This window comes from Aplidium turbinatum, chromosome 11, assembly GCF_918807975.1.
Source record: "Aplidium turbinatum chromosome 11, kaAplTurb1.1, whole genome shotgun sequence".
Classification (NCBI taxonomy): domain Eukaryota; kingdom Metazoa; phylum Chordata; class Ascidiacea; order Aplousobranchia; family Polyclinidae; genus Aplidium; species Aplidium turbinatum.
The window spans coordinates 18,698,259-18,715,659 of record NC_137482.1 but is presented as its reverse complement, the minus strand read 5'-3'; the positions used below and the strand labels follow the sequence as shown (position 1 = coordinate 18,715,659).

The window sequence follows — 17,401 nt, the reverse complement described above, 5'->3', positions numbered from 1 at the left end:
GTTAGCGAACAGGGTCTTATTTTAGTCGGCTTCTTGGTTTCAAACGAATACCAACCAGTCCAACCATATCGACATTGCAGTGTCAAACTTTTTATACGTGAGATGCAGCTACTTTTTTCTTTGGAGGGATGGATTGAAATTAGCGCATTGACTTGCTTTTATTTTGGCAGAGTCATCATTGGCAAGTAGAAATTCTCCTTTAGGCTAAAATACTGTGTTAACATTTGAAAGAGCAGTAAGCTATGGTAGGAATTAAATTTCTGAACAGAAACAGATTTCATTGATATCTACCAAACCTTGAAGAGACCCTGGAGCATTTTCTTCAACAACCGAAAGATCGGAACCATCAATTTCAACTACTGTTTCGAGTGGAGTTAATGCGCTTTTAGAGAACTTTTAAAGGAAGCTATCCTGTCGTTATATTTATGGCAATACAAGCAACTTTACTTTGAAAAGTTTCACTTTTTAACTGCTAAACACACATTCTTCAACTTTTATTCGGCATCGATATTTATCCATACCGCGACAATGCATCCACAGATGATGACTATGGTTTTGTGTATTCTCGCTTTTAACCTTATTGGAGGTAAGTTGAATATTTGTAGAAATACTTCTTTATCTTTGCACGGATATGTTTTTGCTGCTGAAGCAATAACATGGAAGTTGCTTGTTGTGAAATTTTGACATAAACAAATTGAATAAGGTATGAACAAATTGTGTAACGAACAAGGTAAAAAAGAAATTCCTTGAGCACATATAAAAAATAAACTGGTGTGGGTGTCTCCAGATGACTTGAACTAGACTTTCAAAAAAGATTTACTTATGGCTTGAGGAATAAATTAATTTGCCTGCCTACTGTTTACCAATAATGGTACTTCTCTTTCTTGTCGGTGTGAAACAGTTCCATTCAAAACGGAAAGTGGCTGCACTTGATATCTCATCAAGTGGCCTCTTCACAAGGTGCTTTTTGATGTAATATTTTCCTGGCCAACGGATCAGAAATCGCTTCCATATGTGTTCATATTTTTGAGAAAGGCATAAAATTAACAAGCGAAACGTTGCGTGGTTTTTGTCCAGTCTTGAATTTGTTCTTAACCTTGAAATAGATAATGGAGGTTTGTGATTGTTGATAGCATTTCGTTGACCAGACTTTCCCATGGGGTCCATCTAACAACCGAAAAGCTTGGCATCAAATTGTCAGCTAATCATTGAACCAGCGTCTGTAAATATTGTGTTTATGTTGTTATATGTATCTCTTTTCCTTGCATTGAATCTGAACAGACAAAGGTATCGATTAATATATTTGATTTGTTCAAGGCGTGGTTTTGATACAGGCTCGTTTGTTAGATAGTGCAGTTTATTTAAAAGAATTGATTTTTTTATTATTTCTAAAGGTTTGTTAATATGTGAAACAATTTAACCTTTTGCGAAACACAGCTTTATTGAAAAATATCTGCAATTATGAAGATTTTTCAAGCGCCATACATCGTGATAACAGACAGCAATCATGTAACAATATATACCCCTGATCCAGTTAAAAGAACTTTCAAAAACACTTGCAAAGAAAATTAACAACTGTAAATTTTAACGCATTTTCTATGACGATTTTGTGACTCCTAGTTTACGATGTTTGTGCAGCGTCTTTTATAGCAACTCTGTTGCCATGCTGCAATTTGTGTTGTCCACTTAAGACAGCATCATGCCGCCCAGTTAAAGGCCTAACATCAAGGTAACAGTAACTAGCGTGGCAACGACGAAAATTAAGTAATATCCTTAAAACCGCTTCTAAGTACTTGACCCATTGCTGACAAACTTTAATAGACCTTTTCCACTGTTATTTTTGACTGTTTGTCATAAGTACCAACAGACTTTCAGTAGCGGTTGTTTTATAACAAAGCAAACTACAAGATCGTGTTAGTTTGTTTACAAACTGCACGATTCTGACTAATTGGGGCAAAGTATTTATTTTGTCCGTCTTTTCAAGAATTAGGGGTTTTAGTTTATTCTAAAGCACTTCTAAAAAGCGTCGTTCGACACAGGAAGTGGTAAAGCTTACTATGAAATGGCTCGTCGTCTAAGGAAACAATGTATAAATCCACCTGTTCAATTGTATTGACATAGGTCATTTTACAATTGATTTGCGATGCAGTCTTTTGCATTGTGATCTTCTGACGACATTTTGTTCTTATTATGCTGTTTGAGGAAGCTGCTCATTAATTTCCAAATCAAAGTTAAACGTATTCCATGAAAATTTTTAATTGAAAACAAAGAATCTCTTCCATTTGTGAACCGGAGTAACCGTTTTCCGATTTGTAGTTTCAGAAACTTGCTTTGCAAAACTATGTAGCTTATCACCAAAATACAACAACACGTCAAAATCATTTTTGAAATTTTAATTTATAACATCTTGGCTATTACGCAACGATTCACTCAGCAAAAGTTATCTTTTTCCTTCATTTCAACGTCTAGCGAAGTTGAAACCATGCAAAATCCAACCTATTGCCTAGTTTCTTTCGCTGGTAAATAAACATACCACTGATATGTGATAAGGTTTGTTTTACTTGTTGGGTGATTGCATTTTTCTTGTGATACGAAAAAACGTAATTTTGAGGTTAGCCCAGCATTTTTCAGAATGCCGCAAAAGGGTTTATTTTGCATTTTAACGTCTGTCGACGTGGGGTAGTAATCTTGTAAATCAAATGCATAAACATTGAAGTAGCCTATTTTGGTTTGGAGCTTGTTGATGTTTTCTGCTGTGCATAAAAACAAACGTTTTTAACATTGTATCATGCGCGTTGTTTAGTTTAACCGCTAGTTAAATGATGCATAGAAGCAAGTAGAAGCCAATAGCATTCCATTCAAACAGTATATTTTGTAACTTAATTTTATAATGCTTTTATGCATGTAGTAAACAATCATCAACTGGTTGTAAACACTTTTTCCGGGTTCGTGTGACTTAGTCTGACAATATTATGCTGAAAAAACTGTGATGTACGGTACCATCTACATATCAATTCTGCTTATAAAATGTTATGACTTTGGCTTTGTGGACAAAACAGTTTATTGCACTTTGCCTAAACAATGACTGACAAGCACTCCTGTGACTGTGAGTAAATGAAAATTGAATGCACAAACAGACCATTAACTTTGATTTTCGCGTGTGCATGATTTATTATACATGTTGCAGAATGACTCAGTGATCAAGACAAGACATTGTCAAGACCTGCCATACCCTTTCAAAGAATTTAAACTTGTTTTTGAAAAAAAAGTTCCCACCCAAAATCAGAATATTTTCACGTCGCTTTAACGTAACCGTAATGTCAAAACAATAAAAAAAATTGAAGCCATTCGACTTAATAGTCCCGCGGAAGACAAATTGCTTGCACTATCGATTTTGTCGTCACGTGATCACGGTCACCGTTGGGCGCCTGTGGAGAACAGGATGGTTCGTAATGAATGTCAATGCAATAAAATATGGTGAATGGCCAGTCAATTGTTGGATTAACGCACTGAATGGAAAGATGACTTCTTACTGAATGCATTATTCATCATAAGTTTTTTAACAAACAAGAAAAAAGTTTCTAATTCTAAGACAGTCTTGTAGCTCATTTTTAGTGGTCGCACGTTAAGCTGACACCATTGCAAAGAAAGTTTGCAAAAAACTTTTTTATTAATTTTATTCTGTTTGTGAAATGTTATTGAAAGAATTATTCAATAGTTGCATCTTTAACGGTTGCTAGTTTTGTCCCAAACTCACTGTTGCAGTCTGGATTGAATTAATTAAAGGGTCAAATTGGATTTGGAACAAGCAATTTGTTGTATTGTGTCTGTAAATGTCACATTTGCACAACACTTCATGAGGTTGAATTGATTTACAAGCAAAACTTCAGATTGGCAAATAAGCGAAAAAGTTGTCTGTTTTACATTGTTGACGACATTGAAACGATGTAGAAATGGCGGCTTTTGCTTGCTGGGCTGACTAACTTGTGTGTCATAAACTGTCGAATGTATTGCCCGGTGGTCTTTATTTTGAATCAAGTAATGATCATGTTGTTAGCAAATGAAACCCAATTTTTAATTTCACGTAGTTGAAAACTTGTGTCAATGTACTGTTGTGTCGTGATTTCATAAATCTTTAGACGAGGTAGGTCCCTTTCCGTTGTGTACATTAGATCACTGGTTTTATTTGCTGTCCACTTGTCTATTTCGCGTTCCTTGAGAGAGACTCTTGACTTTTCATAATCGCAACATTCCATCTTTTCTTTGCAGAGCGCCCGGATGCTCAAACATTTGCGTTTGATATACGTATTTAAAAGTTACATCAATGTAAAGAATGACGTATCTCAAACCAAAAACTTTGGCCGTGAAAGAAAAATTAAAAATCATTTTATTTCAACTGTATGGCGCCTTGCTTGCACTTACTTGAAAAGATAACCAATTAACAATGCTATGGAAGCCTTCACAGCGCACTGAATAGTGCAAGAAACATCGCCCAGTGGCCTCTCTCTCTAACCTGTTTTTTTTTACCTGTGCGTTGAATGGACCATCAATCAATAGCATTCAATAGACAACCTTCACTAGAACTAATTAAATGGTTAATTTTTGCAGCGCTTGGCACCCTATTCTGTATAGAAACGGTGTCAGGTTTAATTTTCCATTAATCAATGACGTGCCGTTGTTGACCAAGGCCTCCAAAGGAGACGTTTTCACGCTTCTTACCATTTGTCTTAACAGATAAGCGACCTTCTAAGGCGATTTATAGTCAAGTCTTATTAATTTTTATTTGATTTGACAATCTAATACTTGACTTGCTTGTATGTGCAACCCGGGACATATTTATGTCTGGTTAGCAAACAGTGTGTCAAAAGTTGAACCGTTCTTGTTTGAACGGATGTTATCATGGGTTGTCTTGCCTTCACCTGCCCATCAATGTGAACTCTGTTTCAACGTTGTCTTATAAAGCAGTGTGTGCTACTTTTTAATTTTACATGATTACTTCTAGAACATTACTTCAAAGAGTAATTACTTGCTGCTTACTTGGTAATGGATTCTATCTGAAATGAGGTGTACTTGTTGGGAAAACTATTTATGTCACAAAACTTTTATACATCATTATGCAGTTTTTTGATTGTTAATTTGATGTTTGCACATACAAAATTTAGGTGAAGTTGTTAATGGCAATGTTAGCATCCTAATAGTTTGTAATATCATACATGTGAGATTGCAGGATGATGAAAACTCGTAGGGTTTTTCTCTTGTTTTTTTTTCGCTTCCTATTTCCTGTTGCCCAGTGACACGCATTGTTGAACTCTTCTTAGAAATTTTTCCCAGTGTTGCTTGAGTATGGAATGGATGTGTTCACACTTTGCCTAAACTTCCTGAATCTTGTAAAATATTCAAAGGATGCTACTGTAAGTTACGGATTTTTGTTTGCGGATTTTATTTGTGTATTGAAGCATTGAAAAGGTGTCGTCTTAATTTCATTTTTTGTGAGGAATTGTCTACTAAAAAGTTGTGTTATCTTCAAGTCATTATGTCAACATCTGTTTCTGAAATTGCTACCACATCATTCTCATCCGCTTATTAAGTTACTTGGCAAATGCGTGAGTTAGACACTGAAACAAATTATTTTACTTCGCAAGATATTTGGCTATTTCATGTCATTACTAATCGAGTCATGGGTATAATTTGCTTATATTGGGCGCCGAGAATTTGCCCTGATCTGACCTGGTGTTTCATGTCATTCTTTTAGTAACCTTACTGTCGCTCAATCTTGGCTGCATTTATTTGTTATTATTCTCTGTTGATAACAGTAGGATATGTCTTGATCATATCTGACCTAATGTTCATAGAATTTATCGAACCATCAAATATATTGTGTCTCACTGTCCAAGGGTAGCCTATAATATGGATTGAATCAATAATTTTCAGACTAATGTGTATGATAATTCGTCTAATTTGAAACGCTTTTTGTTTAAGAGAGATTATCACGTGACGTAATGTACAAATAAGACATCAGTATGGGAAAGGGCTTGATAATTTAATTGTCAGTTTTCCGCCAAAAGCTTTTGGCTTTGTTCCGTTTTGCTGGTTGAGTTACAGCGTGAATGATGTTTTTCACTCGGGACTATTTTGTTGTAGGCTACAGAAAATTTATTTCTTCAAAGTATGCTTTGCCAATGTGCTGTTGAAAGTTTTCTTGAACGTTTTTAAATCGTGTTCTGGCTTAATTTCATGCGTTTGTGCTATGTTGTACAAATCCGGACACCTCTATTCTTTTGAATAAAATGTGAACTCCTGATTTATTTTAAATTAAACCAACCACTTATCACAACTCACCGAAAATATGTTTTGCTTCTTTGGCGTTGAAGCTTTGTTGGAGTGAAATTTGTCGTTCATTCCAAGCGCTGATGTCTTGTTAAAATTATTTTTCTGTGTATTATTTGTTTTATGGTATGTCACATTTTCTTTTCATTGCGTCAAATCAATGTCGATCGTTTTTTCAATGGCTTTAGGCACGTTGTGATCTGGCATTTTTGCAACTTTTATTCTGCTTAAAATTAACGTATTTTTGCATTGACTTTGTATCTTCAGACAGAGAATCAAATGTGCAGTTGTTACAGGAGAATTCTTACTTTTGAGAAGCATCAGCCTTTGATGTAGCCAACAGATGGAAATGTTTGGTTTTGTTTGTTTAACTGCAACAAAGTAACATTTAACATCAGAAACTATGTCTCGACTTCACAAGCAAAATGACTCATTACATTATTATTTTTGTAAGAAGACGTTGGTAATAATTTCCTCATTTTCGCGCATGTGTGCCGCTTCTAAGCTGGAATTTTCGTTACAGCTCATTGTGTTAGCTCGCTAGTTTTCACACTGTAGTGTAACGTGACAATGTAGTCTCCATGGTTACGAATAACTTGTCAAGTCGACTTTCACCTCCATTTGCTTTCTTCTGGCCACGGTAAATTTTTTCCTAATTTTTTCATTTACTTATGTAAATTCGCATTGAGCTGGTGCTTTCTAAAGATTTTGTAAGTTTTGCTAAGAACTGTGGCGAAGTAGTCACTGGCTATTTGATACTGCAATCTGCTGCGGCGCCTATTATATTACCTTTGGTGACGTGTAGGCTATATTTGTAGTTTCTCTGAAATATTTTTGAGTTGTTTGAACTGCTCGCTAACAAATTGAAGTAAACAATGTTTTGCAGCTTTTGGCAAATATTCTTACAGTTAAAGTTTCTTCGTCGTTTCTTGTAGCAGCACTTTGTTAAATCAAGGAATTTCAACCCTTTCACCTGTAGTCGTTTCAGAAGTTGTTTGATTTTTCAACCAGTGTTACGGCAATGTCGACTTGTTCTTTTTTAGCCACATCTAACGTCAGCGCATATCTTTATGATTTATTGACTCATGTTGTTTTCGTTACCGAGTGGTTACTGGGGCCTGGCTTGTAGCCTCCTTTTCAACGCTTTGATATGTCATTTGGTGACGAGTAACAATAGCAGTGTGTTTCCAACCAGTAAAAGTCATTTTTTCAACGTACAGTGATGCTCAAACAATGAAAAAGTGGTAAATTTTACAAACTAGATTGAGTCCAAATTGTTGTCTAATCGAAATATCACGAAATAAGAGCACTGGTCACTGACAATTTTAGTGGGTTCAGTATTGGATACTAGGCTACATTGCGTTGTCAAACATGTTACTTTGAACGATAGAACCGGATTTGGATTAAAACTCTGCTGTTTGACGTTGTTGCAACTTAGTGTTGGAAAAAATGTGGGCGTTGTTCATTTGGGGAAAAGGAAGTGTTGGCGTTTTGTGCAGGTGTGGTGCTTTGATTTGTGGATATTCTATCGCACAACATCTGTTCACTTTCGAGGATGTGAAACCTTGTCCAATGCTGCATTCAAAAAATCGAAATGAAACAAATTCGCTGCTTTGTATGATATCCTGTTTTAAATTAAAAATTTGCTACTTTTTGTGGATGACGAAGTCATTGCTCACCAAAGACTTCCCTTTATTCGCAAGAGTTCAGAGGTCATGTTTTGATGTGGTCATTGATACAGCATTGATGACTGGCTGTTACGGTTGATTAATTTTGTAGTGAGCTGTTGCCTGACTAGTCGAATGAGTTCACTTGGGACCACAATGTTATGTCTTCTTCAGTATTGTTTTGATATCAAAACTTACTTGTCTATATGTTTATACTTCGCATATAAAATCTCGTCCATTAACTAGGCACTAGCCTTTTCGTTACCTGTCTGCAATTGTATACAAACGTATTGTAAAATATATTTGTTAATTACTTTAAACTGACGTCCGAATGCGTTGATGTAACATACACTAGTTCACATTAGCGCGGTTGGAATGTGATAACACTACTTTTGAAGTTACATTAAAATCTCGTTTTCGTTCAATCACTTTAATTCATTTTTGACTCCCATCGGTTACAATTGTCTTGACAAGCCATAAATTTTGATAATTTATGTTTAGTTAACAGCGTGCTTTCTCAATTATCGCTGCTTTCAAATGAAAAGCTTTTCTCACCAAATTTCTGAACAAATGCACGTGTTCGCCATGCCCCATCGGCTGTAAAGGTGAAAGATCAGGCCTGGTTTCTTTTGTTGTAAAACAGCTACATGAAACTATTTTGTACCGCAACAACGTGATTTCCATCACATTTAAACAGGATTTTTATGTGGTAATAATATCAAATTAACTACATATTTGTGCAATAGATGGCAAAGGTTTTTTCTGTGGCATCTTACCTGAAGACTTTATCCAGTTGAAACTTCGTCAACTTGTATTTGCTAATGATAACACTCTTCTCACTTTTCTTATACTTACTTCAAACATTTCATTTTATTTATGTATGAACAGTCAATAACTTCTCAAATTATGCACAGTTACTGAAAACTTACTGTTTTGTTTGTTTTTTTCTTGCAGTATCTGCTGACGAGGCGCTACCTGTCTTTGAGCCTGCTCCCCTTGCGTTGCCACGAAAGTCAACTACAGCTCAGCAACCAGTCATCACTGAGCAGCCCAAAGACTGGTTGGTCAAGACACCTGAAATTAATGTCCGACTCTACTGCAGAGCCGATGGTGTTCCGAAGCCAGCCATCTCATGGCTCAAAGATGGAGTGCCACTCAATGATGCTTTTGGTACGGCGTTTGCATACAGAAAAAAAGCTTCTTAGATATTCAAATTTGGTAGAAGCAACAGTTTTGTTCATGCATCATTCATTAATCTTAAAACATGTTTTTAAAATAAGCATTGTCATTATGCCAGTAGCGTTGCTAGGAGGCACTTTGGACCCGGGCAGGAATAATTTTAGGGGCCAAAAACAGAAATGAACCACAGCGTTTTTTTTTCTTATAAATGTCTTGATTTGGAGCCCAAGGATGTTACTTGTACCGGGCTCAAAATATCCTCCCGGCCCTGCATTATGCCCTTCGTCCAAACTCACCAAGGTCCAAAACAACCATAAAACAATACCAGTCGTCATTCTAACGGAATTTCTCAGCTACTATAATTAATAAGCGTATGATTGTATATAAAACGCAAACTTGATTCTTGTGTTGCTTCAGTATTATTTTGTTGATAGTGATTAGAGAAACGTAGCTTATTTTGATCTCCAAACGATTGGTTTAACAAATAGCCTTGTCAAAAGATGGGGCATATAAATAACATGGTCATTCAGTCAGTGGAGATAAATAAACAAAATGATTATATACGCTTTTCAAAAGTTCATCACAGACGATTTTGTTTCCATGCATAGTTCGGGACATAGTGCAATTGACTACGGGAGAACTCACATTTCTTCGGGTGAGAAGCAAAGGAGAAGAAGCAAACACAGGAACATACCAATGTCTTGCTACCAACAGCTTGGGGACCGCTGCCAGTAGAAACGCTTCCGTCCAACTTGCCAGTGAGTGTCGTTTTCTCGCAATGAGTAGCAATCTCAGTAGAATTTTTTTACAGGTTATAATAATCGGTATTCAGTGCATCTTGTTTCCTCAAACTCCTTGAAAAGGCTTTATCAAAGCAACAAATGCCTAACAATTGTTTTTGTTAGGGCAGTTTGGGCTTTATGAGTTTTGCACCGATTCAAAATCTCTGTTTTAATAGCAAGACAAGATTGTAAAATATTTTGAAGTAGGCTACTTCTTACTTTTAGCCAAAACAATGATTGAAGAATGACTTTCAACAGTTGGTCGTATATTCAGTGGCTGTTCTGTTATGACTGAGGTGTTGCAAGAAACAATCAAGAATGCTCTCACATATCTGTCATCCATCTCAATACCTCCTCCTGCATTCAAAATTTATCGTATAGGCATTTAATCTTTGCGTTCGGACATTGATGCGATGTAAAAAGATAAACAACCGCGCATAAACCACTAGCCAATAATTTCCAAATACTGTATAACTTTTTGCTCTTTTACTTGGCTATTAGGAAGCTTTCGAGAAAGTTCACAAATGGTAGTTTGGAGTTTAAAAATATTCGGTCCAAGTAAGGTGGTTGTGTTCTCTGGTACGGCACTTGCAGTTAAAAGTAACGCTTAAACCTATGACGTCATAACGTCTGTTTTTAGTTAGCATAATAATGAGTGATGCAAAGAACAAACTTAGCTTCAACGCCGCTTCATGCAGTTGTCTGCCTGCCAAAGACAGACATGTTAACTAATTTTCTTCTCATGGCTACGAATCAAAAAAGCACTGATTCTGACATGGAATTCACGGCTTGGTTCTCTGAAAAATTGCTCTTGGTTACTCAGTGAAAATCATTATTTTGTTGCGCCAGTTATGCATTGTCAGAAGTCTCCGACGATTCATAGTCTACCCATAAATAGCAACACGCTCACATAGAGTAGTTAAGCGATTCATAATTTCTTGTAACTTCTAAGTACTTATCCTTTTACACATGTTATGCGGATCTTTTTATTTCTATCAATGGTGACTGTTGTTGTCAAGCAGCCACAAAATGAAAGGTGTGTTTGATATCTGTACATTTTCAATTTCCGTGCTCACACTTATACAAAAAGCAAGCTTTCCTAAAATCTAAGCAAAATTTATCCTTTTGGATCACTTTAAAATTTTGCAGTATTTAGATTTTTAGAACTTAGGAAGTTAAAACCATTAAGTTTAATTTGTCAAACTTTGATTATGTTATGGAATGTTTAACTTAGAATTCATTTTAAAAATGTAATTTATCATTTCTCTTGCTTAGTCAGGTTTGAAATAATGTCGTGTCGAATATCTTTGTGAGGGTTTGTTGCGTCAAATTCCCATTAAACAACGATGATTTCGAGCAACTCGAAAAGCTTGAATGACTTTCAGCCCACCTTTCTGCAACAAATAAAAAAATGTCAACGACGTTTCCTGTATTTTAATGTTACTTTTGTCACCGGCAAGTCGTTTGTCTTGTCTCAAAACGGAATTGTTACCTGGGACGCTGATGGGTTTCCGCTGCCGCGCAAAACTTCTCAACTATCAAAAGCTGCCATTTTTACATGGTTCAAAAGTCTAGCGACATTGAAATGTTGTAAAAAGGGCGTTCTTTTTTGATCTGGCGACGTTGAAACGATGCAAACATAGCAACGTTTGTCAGCTGGGATCGTTTCTATCGTCGCTGATTGCACCAGTCATACCGTTTCAGATGAAACTCTCAGCAGGGTCTCCCTTGCCATCAGAATTTAACCAATTAGTTTGAATGATGTGCTTTCGTGGGGTGGTTTTGCTTTTTCATTTTTGTTTTGTATCGATCAGACGTTGAAGCAATAGAATGGGGTGAACATTTGCCAAGGAGGGGCATCATCATCATCTGTTGAAATATTTCTCCTGAAATTGAAGCAAAAAATCTAAAGTGATTTGTCACATCCATAACTTCACCACAAGAACAAACTGCACAGTCATTTCAATTAGCTTGTTGATATTTTTGTTTGGACACTTCTAAGCGCTAATAGTTAGTGAGCAGATTCCATAACTATAAAGCAAGGCTATTCTGCATTGTTTCTAAGAATGTGTATTTGGAAACGCAATACAGTATAATATACGTTGTGGTAATATATACAAAGCTCAAATCATTTCCCAACTTTTGCTCACTGGAATGAATTTCAACTGTCATCAGCGTACACGTCACGTGATAACTGAAATATGAGTTACCGTTTTTAAAAAATAGCGAGTATCCTCCTTTTGCCAACTTGGGCAACGGGCGCCTTTAATTAAGACGAGTTGCTTGGATACATTGCGAGGAAAAATATTTACTGAAGGTTGTTTTAACTCCTTGCCAAGTTTCGTAGAATGATTCGCCTGTCGAAACAATGAATTACACTTTCAAGAACATAAATCATGTTTGCGTTGTGAATTTCGTGTTGGGAATGCACCAAAAAAACTGAAACAGCGAAGTTGTTCTAAATTCGTATTTTATAACATAGAAACGTTAACACAAAACACTTTATCATGTTGATGCATTCTTGAAAAAAAGTTTGTTTTGTTTTTAAAATATGAAGAAAGTCCTGAAAGCTTAATTCGACGCTTGTGAAGGAAAGCGAAAGCTATAAACAGAAATATGACGTCATACGATGGGATGAAATGCGGTTCTTGTGAACACGACTAGTACAACATTTTTTACATGCATTTTCAGTTCTTGTCATACGATTTTTGGTATTCAGACTTCAGAGGCAAATCTGACTTCAATTGCTTTCCGAATCATGTTAAAAGTTCCAAAAAAGTGCTTGTTTTTCCCATTTTGATACTGGACTGCTTGACAAGCAAAGCGCATTTTAGACAGTTCATGATGGGGCATTAACTGCCAGGGCAATTTTCAAACAACAGGAGGGTAATTGAATCATGGCAAAAATACCTTACACATTATTGTAATTATGTCCTCTCAAATTTCAACTAATTTTATCTGAATCAATCTTACACAGGTTTTGTTGGTTGCCATGCTGTGATGAAAGCCAGCGATAAAACCGTATGGGAGGATGACGTTTCCACAGTAATTCGAAAGGAAATAATTTGCTGATAAAAAATCAAATTGATTTCTTAGTCTTTTACATCTAACGTTACAAAATTTTAACTTAACGTCTACGTTTTAGACTCGCTTGACAAATTTTCATTCACAAATTGCTGCCTTTTTTCGTGAATATCATTAAGTAGAAGTTTTGTAATAAGTTAAGTGACTAAACGTTGTTGGTCAGTGTGGGCTGCATAGTCGAGTGGTGATAGCCCTGGTTCGACGTTGGATATAGCGCCGATTCGACTCTCCTCAAGAGCATAGGCTATATGGCAGTGTCTTTGGCAAGACACTGGGCATGCCGTCGAATTATGAGTGGTGCTAGTTCGACTATGGCCCATGATTTCTCTCATGATTATGCACAGTACTCTGCTCGAGAGAGAAATGCCTACGGCCCTTCTTAGGGCTATGGCCTGCTGAACTGAACTGAAGCGGCTAAACTAACAAAGCATCAGATGTTTATACCATAAGGTTATAAACTTATAATACCGCTAATCGGCCTAACACTTGTAAATAAAGCGTAACTGTTTAAATTAATAAAGCGAAGTATAAATTTTCAAACAAAACAAAAAATACGGAAGTTGCTATTAAAAGTTGATGTTCTGTATATTTTTAGTTAATTTGTCCGATCATGCGTTTTTGAAGCTTTAACTCTACAAATCCTTAGTGTCATGTTTGCTTACAGGAAATCAACATTCTTGAACCACTTTGTGACTGCTCTTTTTATTTTGGGTTCGTGCTACTCATGAGCAAGAAACTTGTCGCGATTTGCTTTGTTACGCTTCACTAGCACACTACACGGGTTTTCCTTTTTTTTCTGTCTTTATCTAAGTTTCAGGCTTGATTGCCAGCTAATTTCCAACTTTCTAATACTCTAGCTGAATATTAACAGGAGAAAAAATGTTTAAAAATCTAAAAATAATGCAGAATGATTGTCCTGAAATTGACGATTGTAAAAAAGGGTCAAAAATACCCGACTCCAGAGAGATCAAAGTCTTTCCGACTTCAAAGTCCTCTTCCATACAAAACCCCGCTCCCTCGCAAGATGTTGAAACAGTTTGCTTAAAAGTGACGAAAATTTTTTACTTGAAATTTCCCACAACTTCAGCTTTATTTGCTGTATTTGGTGACGTCAGATGAGCTCACAGACCGATCCATTTTAAGAAACACCACTTTCGCATCGCTATAAAGGAATAACTGAAATCAAAGTGTGTTTTGTAGACTGTGGTCTATGACTGGACTGACACCTGCTCGTAAAATCGTGCATTCGTGTAGAAAGATGAGTTAATTTTTCCACGCAAAGTGTGGGAACAAGACTTATAAATCGACAGCTTTTTGTCGCAATTGAGTGTCAGCTTCGGCCACTTCATGTTCGATTCTTGTAACATTTAACGTGTTTAAATTTTGTCAGGAAATAAACAGACCAATCGCTGGATAGTCACAGTTATGTGTATTGTTTTTGCGTTCGAATAACATCTTTAAATGTTGAGTTTACGTAAAATTGAAACAAACTTTTACCTGTTGCAAAATTTGATATTGTGGCATTGTGTTCACATTTGTCAACGTTGCAGCGATGTAAAAATTTCAAGGCTTGTTTTTTAGAGGAAGAGCCGGGTTAATTGAGGTGAAAGTGTCCATAAAAATTTCACAAGTCTGAAAGTGAAACTGCTGCCTCTCCCTCGACCAATCTGCATACCTCTCCACCCACATGTTACCCTGAACAGTTGTTTGCGCAAACTTTGCACAAATATTTCATTTGAAATAAAAAGTTTGACAAAATTAATTTGCTTTTTTCAGCTTACTATTCGCTTACACCTCGTAGTTTGATATCGCTGCAAAGTATGTGATATGTTAATTTGCTGAACAGATGTTAAATGATAGATTTTCCTTTGTCCTTGTCACGTCATAGAGCAATTGTATGGATATGAAGAATGCCTTTCAACTAGGGCTGACATATTTCTAAATAGACTTGTGAAACCCTTCGATTTAATAGATATTTGGACTACTTTTGTATAGTGGCACCTGTGTGCGATTACAGCCCGTCGTTCTTCATGTGAATTCTGTGGTAAAGCGAAGTAGCCTGTGCGACGTTACCATTTCTATGCAATAGGTTGTTACACTGTCAACCAGCCACTTGATTGATTTTCCGTTTTGATAAATAATGTTGCGATATCAGTCAAAGACATCAAATTTTTTCAAAATTTTCTTTGCACCTTAACTATTTTTGATTTTTGAGCACTTTTGGCTGAAAACATCAAGAATTCATTCATTGTCACCTTTCAGTCTCGAAATCAGTTTTATGGTGAAACGATATATTTTTCATCAACAGAGTCTGTGAAGTTTTGATGTCGGGATGCAATAAGCGTAAAATTGGTAATCTTTTAATGCCATAATTAAGTCTTAAATATTATGATTGTTCAAAGTAAATGCACTTAGCTTCCTCAAGGAATGCGAAAAGAAGCAAAACCATTTTGAGGCATTCATTCCTATGTATGTGAAAAAGCTTCAAACTTTTCTTGTTTAACTAAAGCCCTAAATTTCAATAGCACTTTTTGAAACCTCAATATTCTTGAGGATAATCTTTCACTTTTTCATGCAGAACCAAGCAATTCTGGCAGTGATATTGAAATTACATTTGTTGATAGTGTTTTATGTTAACACTTCTCCCGACTTTGTTATTCGCTACACAAACTGGAGCCAACATTCTTGACGGTCGCCAAATTTGTCACAAAATTTAGTATATCATGTTTTCGACGTTGTTTGATGTAACGGTGGCGTTAACAACGATAGAAAAACACGTTAAAAAAACACGGTATGGTTGAAAATCACTCTCAGCGCTCTTTTGCGAAAAATGTTTTGTGATTCACAGAATTTGTGGCCGTATCATGCTTTGATGTATGACTTGAGCATCTCGCCTAATCCAATAGCACATTCTGCGTTCGCGATATCTCGAGAGTTATTTGTTTAAAACTCGACAATGAAATTATACCCCTAATGGCCAGACATTCCATATTCCTTTTGTTATTTGATAATGACATTGGGTTTCGTTTGCGTTTTGTTGATTCAACGTTTACCGCCGTATCATAGATTTATGAAAATGTAAGTTTCGTGCTTTGATCTTCAGTGAAAGGATCTTCTTCTCTCAGTGTTTGGAAAGTGCTAAATTCCGCTGGGCTAGAATGTGGCATATATGACCGTAATCGAATGCATTAAAACCATGACCTGGTTAAAACGCTACACTTTATGCCTTTAACTTTTGGTGTCAATTTCAGTTTCATCATGATTGTTCCTTAAACTCTACATTCTCCATTCGCAGCAAATCAGTCATTTCTTTCGTTGATACATTGTTTCTTTTTCATTGTCCGTCAAGTTTGGATTGTTGGCAAATGCTTCACATTTAAATATTGACAGAAACGACAGGGCTAACCCAACCAGCAAATATCGCCTTTTTAACGTCGTTTCAATGTCGCTTCTCACGACTTTAAAACCATGAAAAAAGAGTACCTTTTGCTGACAGGAAATAAAACAGGGTAGTTTTTTGCCTCTTATCCAAAGGAACCGTTTTATTTTGCTTTAATTTTTATTTACATTTTGTCAAAATCAGTTGTTATCTGTGACTCACATGTAGGCTAAGCCTGGTTTAGTTTCCTTTCATGTGTAGTGTGCTTCCAGTGCTGTGTCTCCTTCCATCACTCGGCACCGTTTCCGTTCTTCTTTGGTGAGAATAAGAAACAAAGTCTCGTGAAGCCGCTGTTGCTATGAGAGAGATACAAAAGCTTCTTCCAGGTGTGACTTAAACACCCGTTAATAAGTTCAAATAAATTGAAGGGCGAATTCATTTAATGACACATTTATATGCTTGCAACAAAAATATCCACTTATTGTGCTTATCTTCCCTACACATTGTCTTTACGAAGGCCAGGTGCGTTGTTTTTTGTGGTCAGCCAGACATGTTTTCCTGGCTGTCTTTGATTCTGTGTTTTTTTTTCAAGCAAACTTTTGTTCGACTTTCTCGTTGTTTTTTGTGACAATTTCCTATGGAAAAAGGTAGAGCTTCCACGGCAGCACAAAATTCAAGCAGCAAAATTCCTTTTTTTACGTTGTTTCAAACTCGTTTTCAAGCAAACGCTTCAAACTAAGACAGTGTTTAAGCAACTCTTTTTGGGTTCCCAATTTTTCTTTTTGAGATTTTGTAAGGGGTATTGTGGTGGTACAAGCACATTCTGCGGTTAATTTCAGTTTGCAACTTGCTTTGAACATTTCCAATGGAGACAAGTTTATTTGAAGTGTAGATAACACATCTACAACTTCTTATCTGGCGCGTTTTGAACTGCATTATCAGCAAATACAAACTGTGTAATATTTCCTTTGAACAAGCCTTTT

General features: G+C 36.2%; 1 protein-coding gene across 1 annotated transcript in view; it reads left to right on the top strand.

The window, feature by feature from the left end:
* Positions 1 to 236: 236 nt before the first annotated feature.
* Positions 237 to 17,401, top strand: part of LOC145780290 (roundabout homolog 3-like) — a 39,124-nt gene continuing 21,959 nt past the window's right edge. Inside the window, exons 1-3 of the mRNA XM_082591993.1 lie at positions 237 to 586; positions 8,949 to 9,164; positions 9,782 to 9,931. Of these exons, the coding sequence (XP_082448119.1) occupies positions 529 to 586; positions 8,949 to 9,164; positions 9,782 to 9,931 (424 nt within the window). The 5' untranslated portion in view covers positions 237 to 528. The remainder of the gene's footprint in view (positions 587 to 8,948; positions 9,165 to 9,781; positions 9,932 to 17,401) is intronic.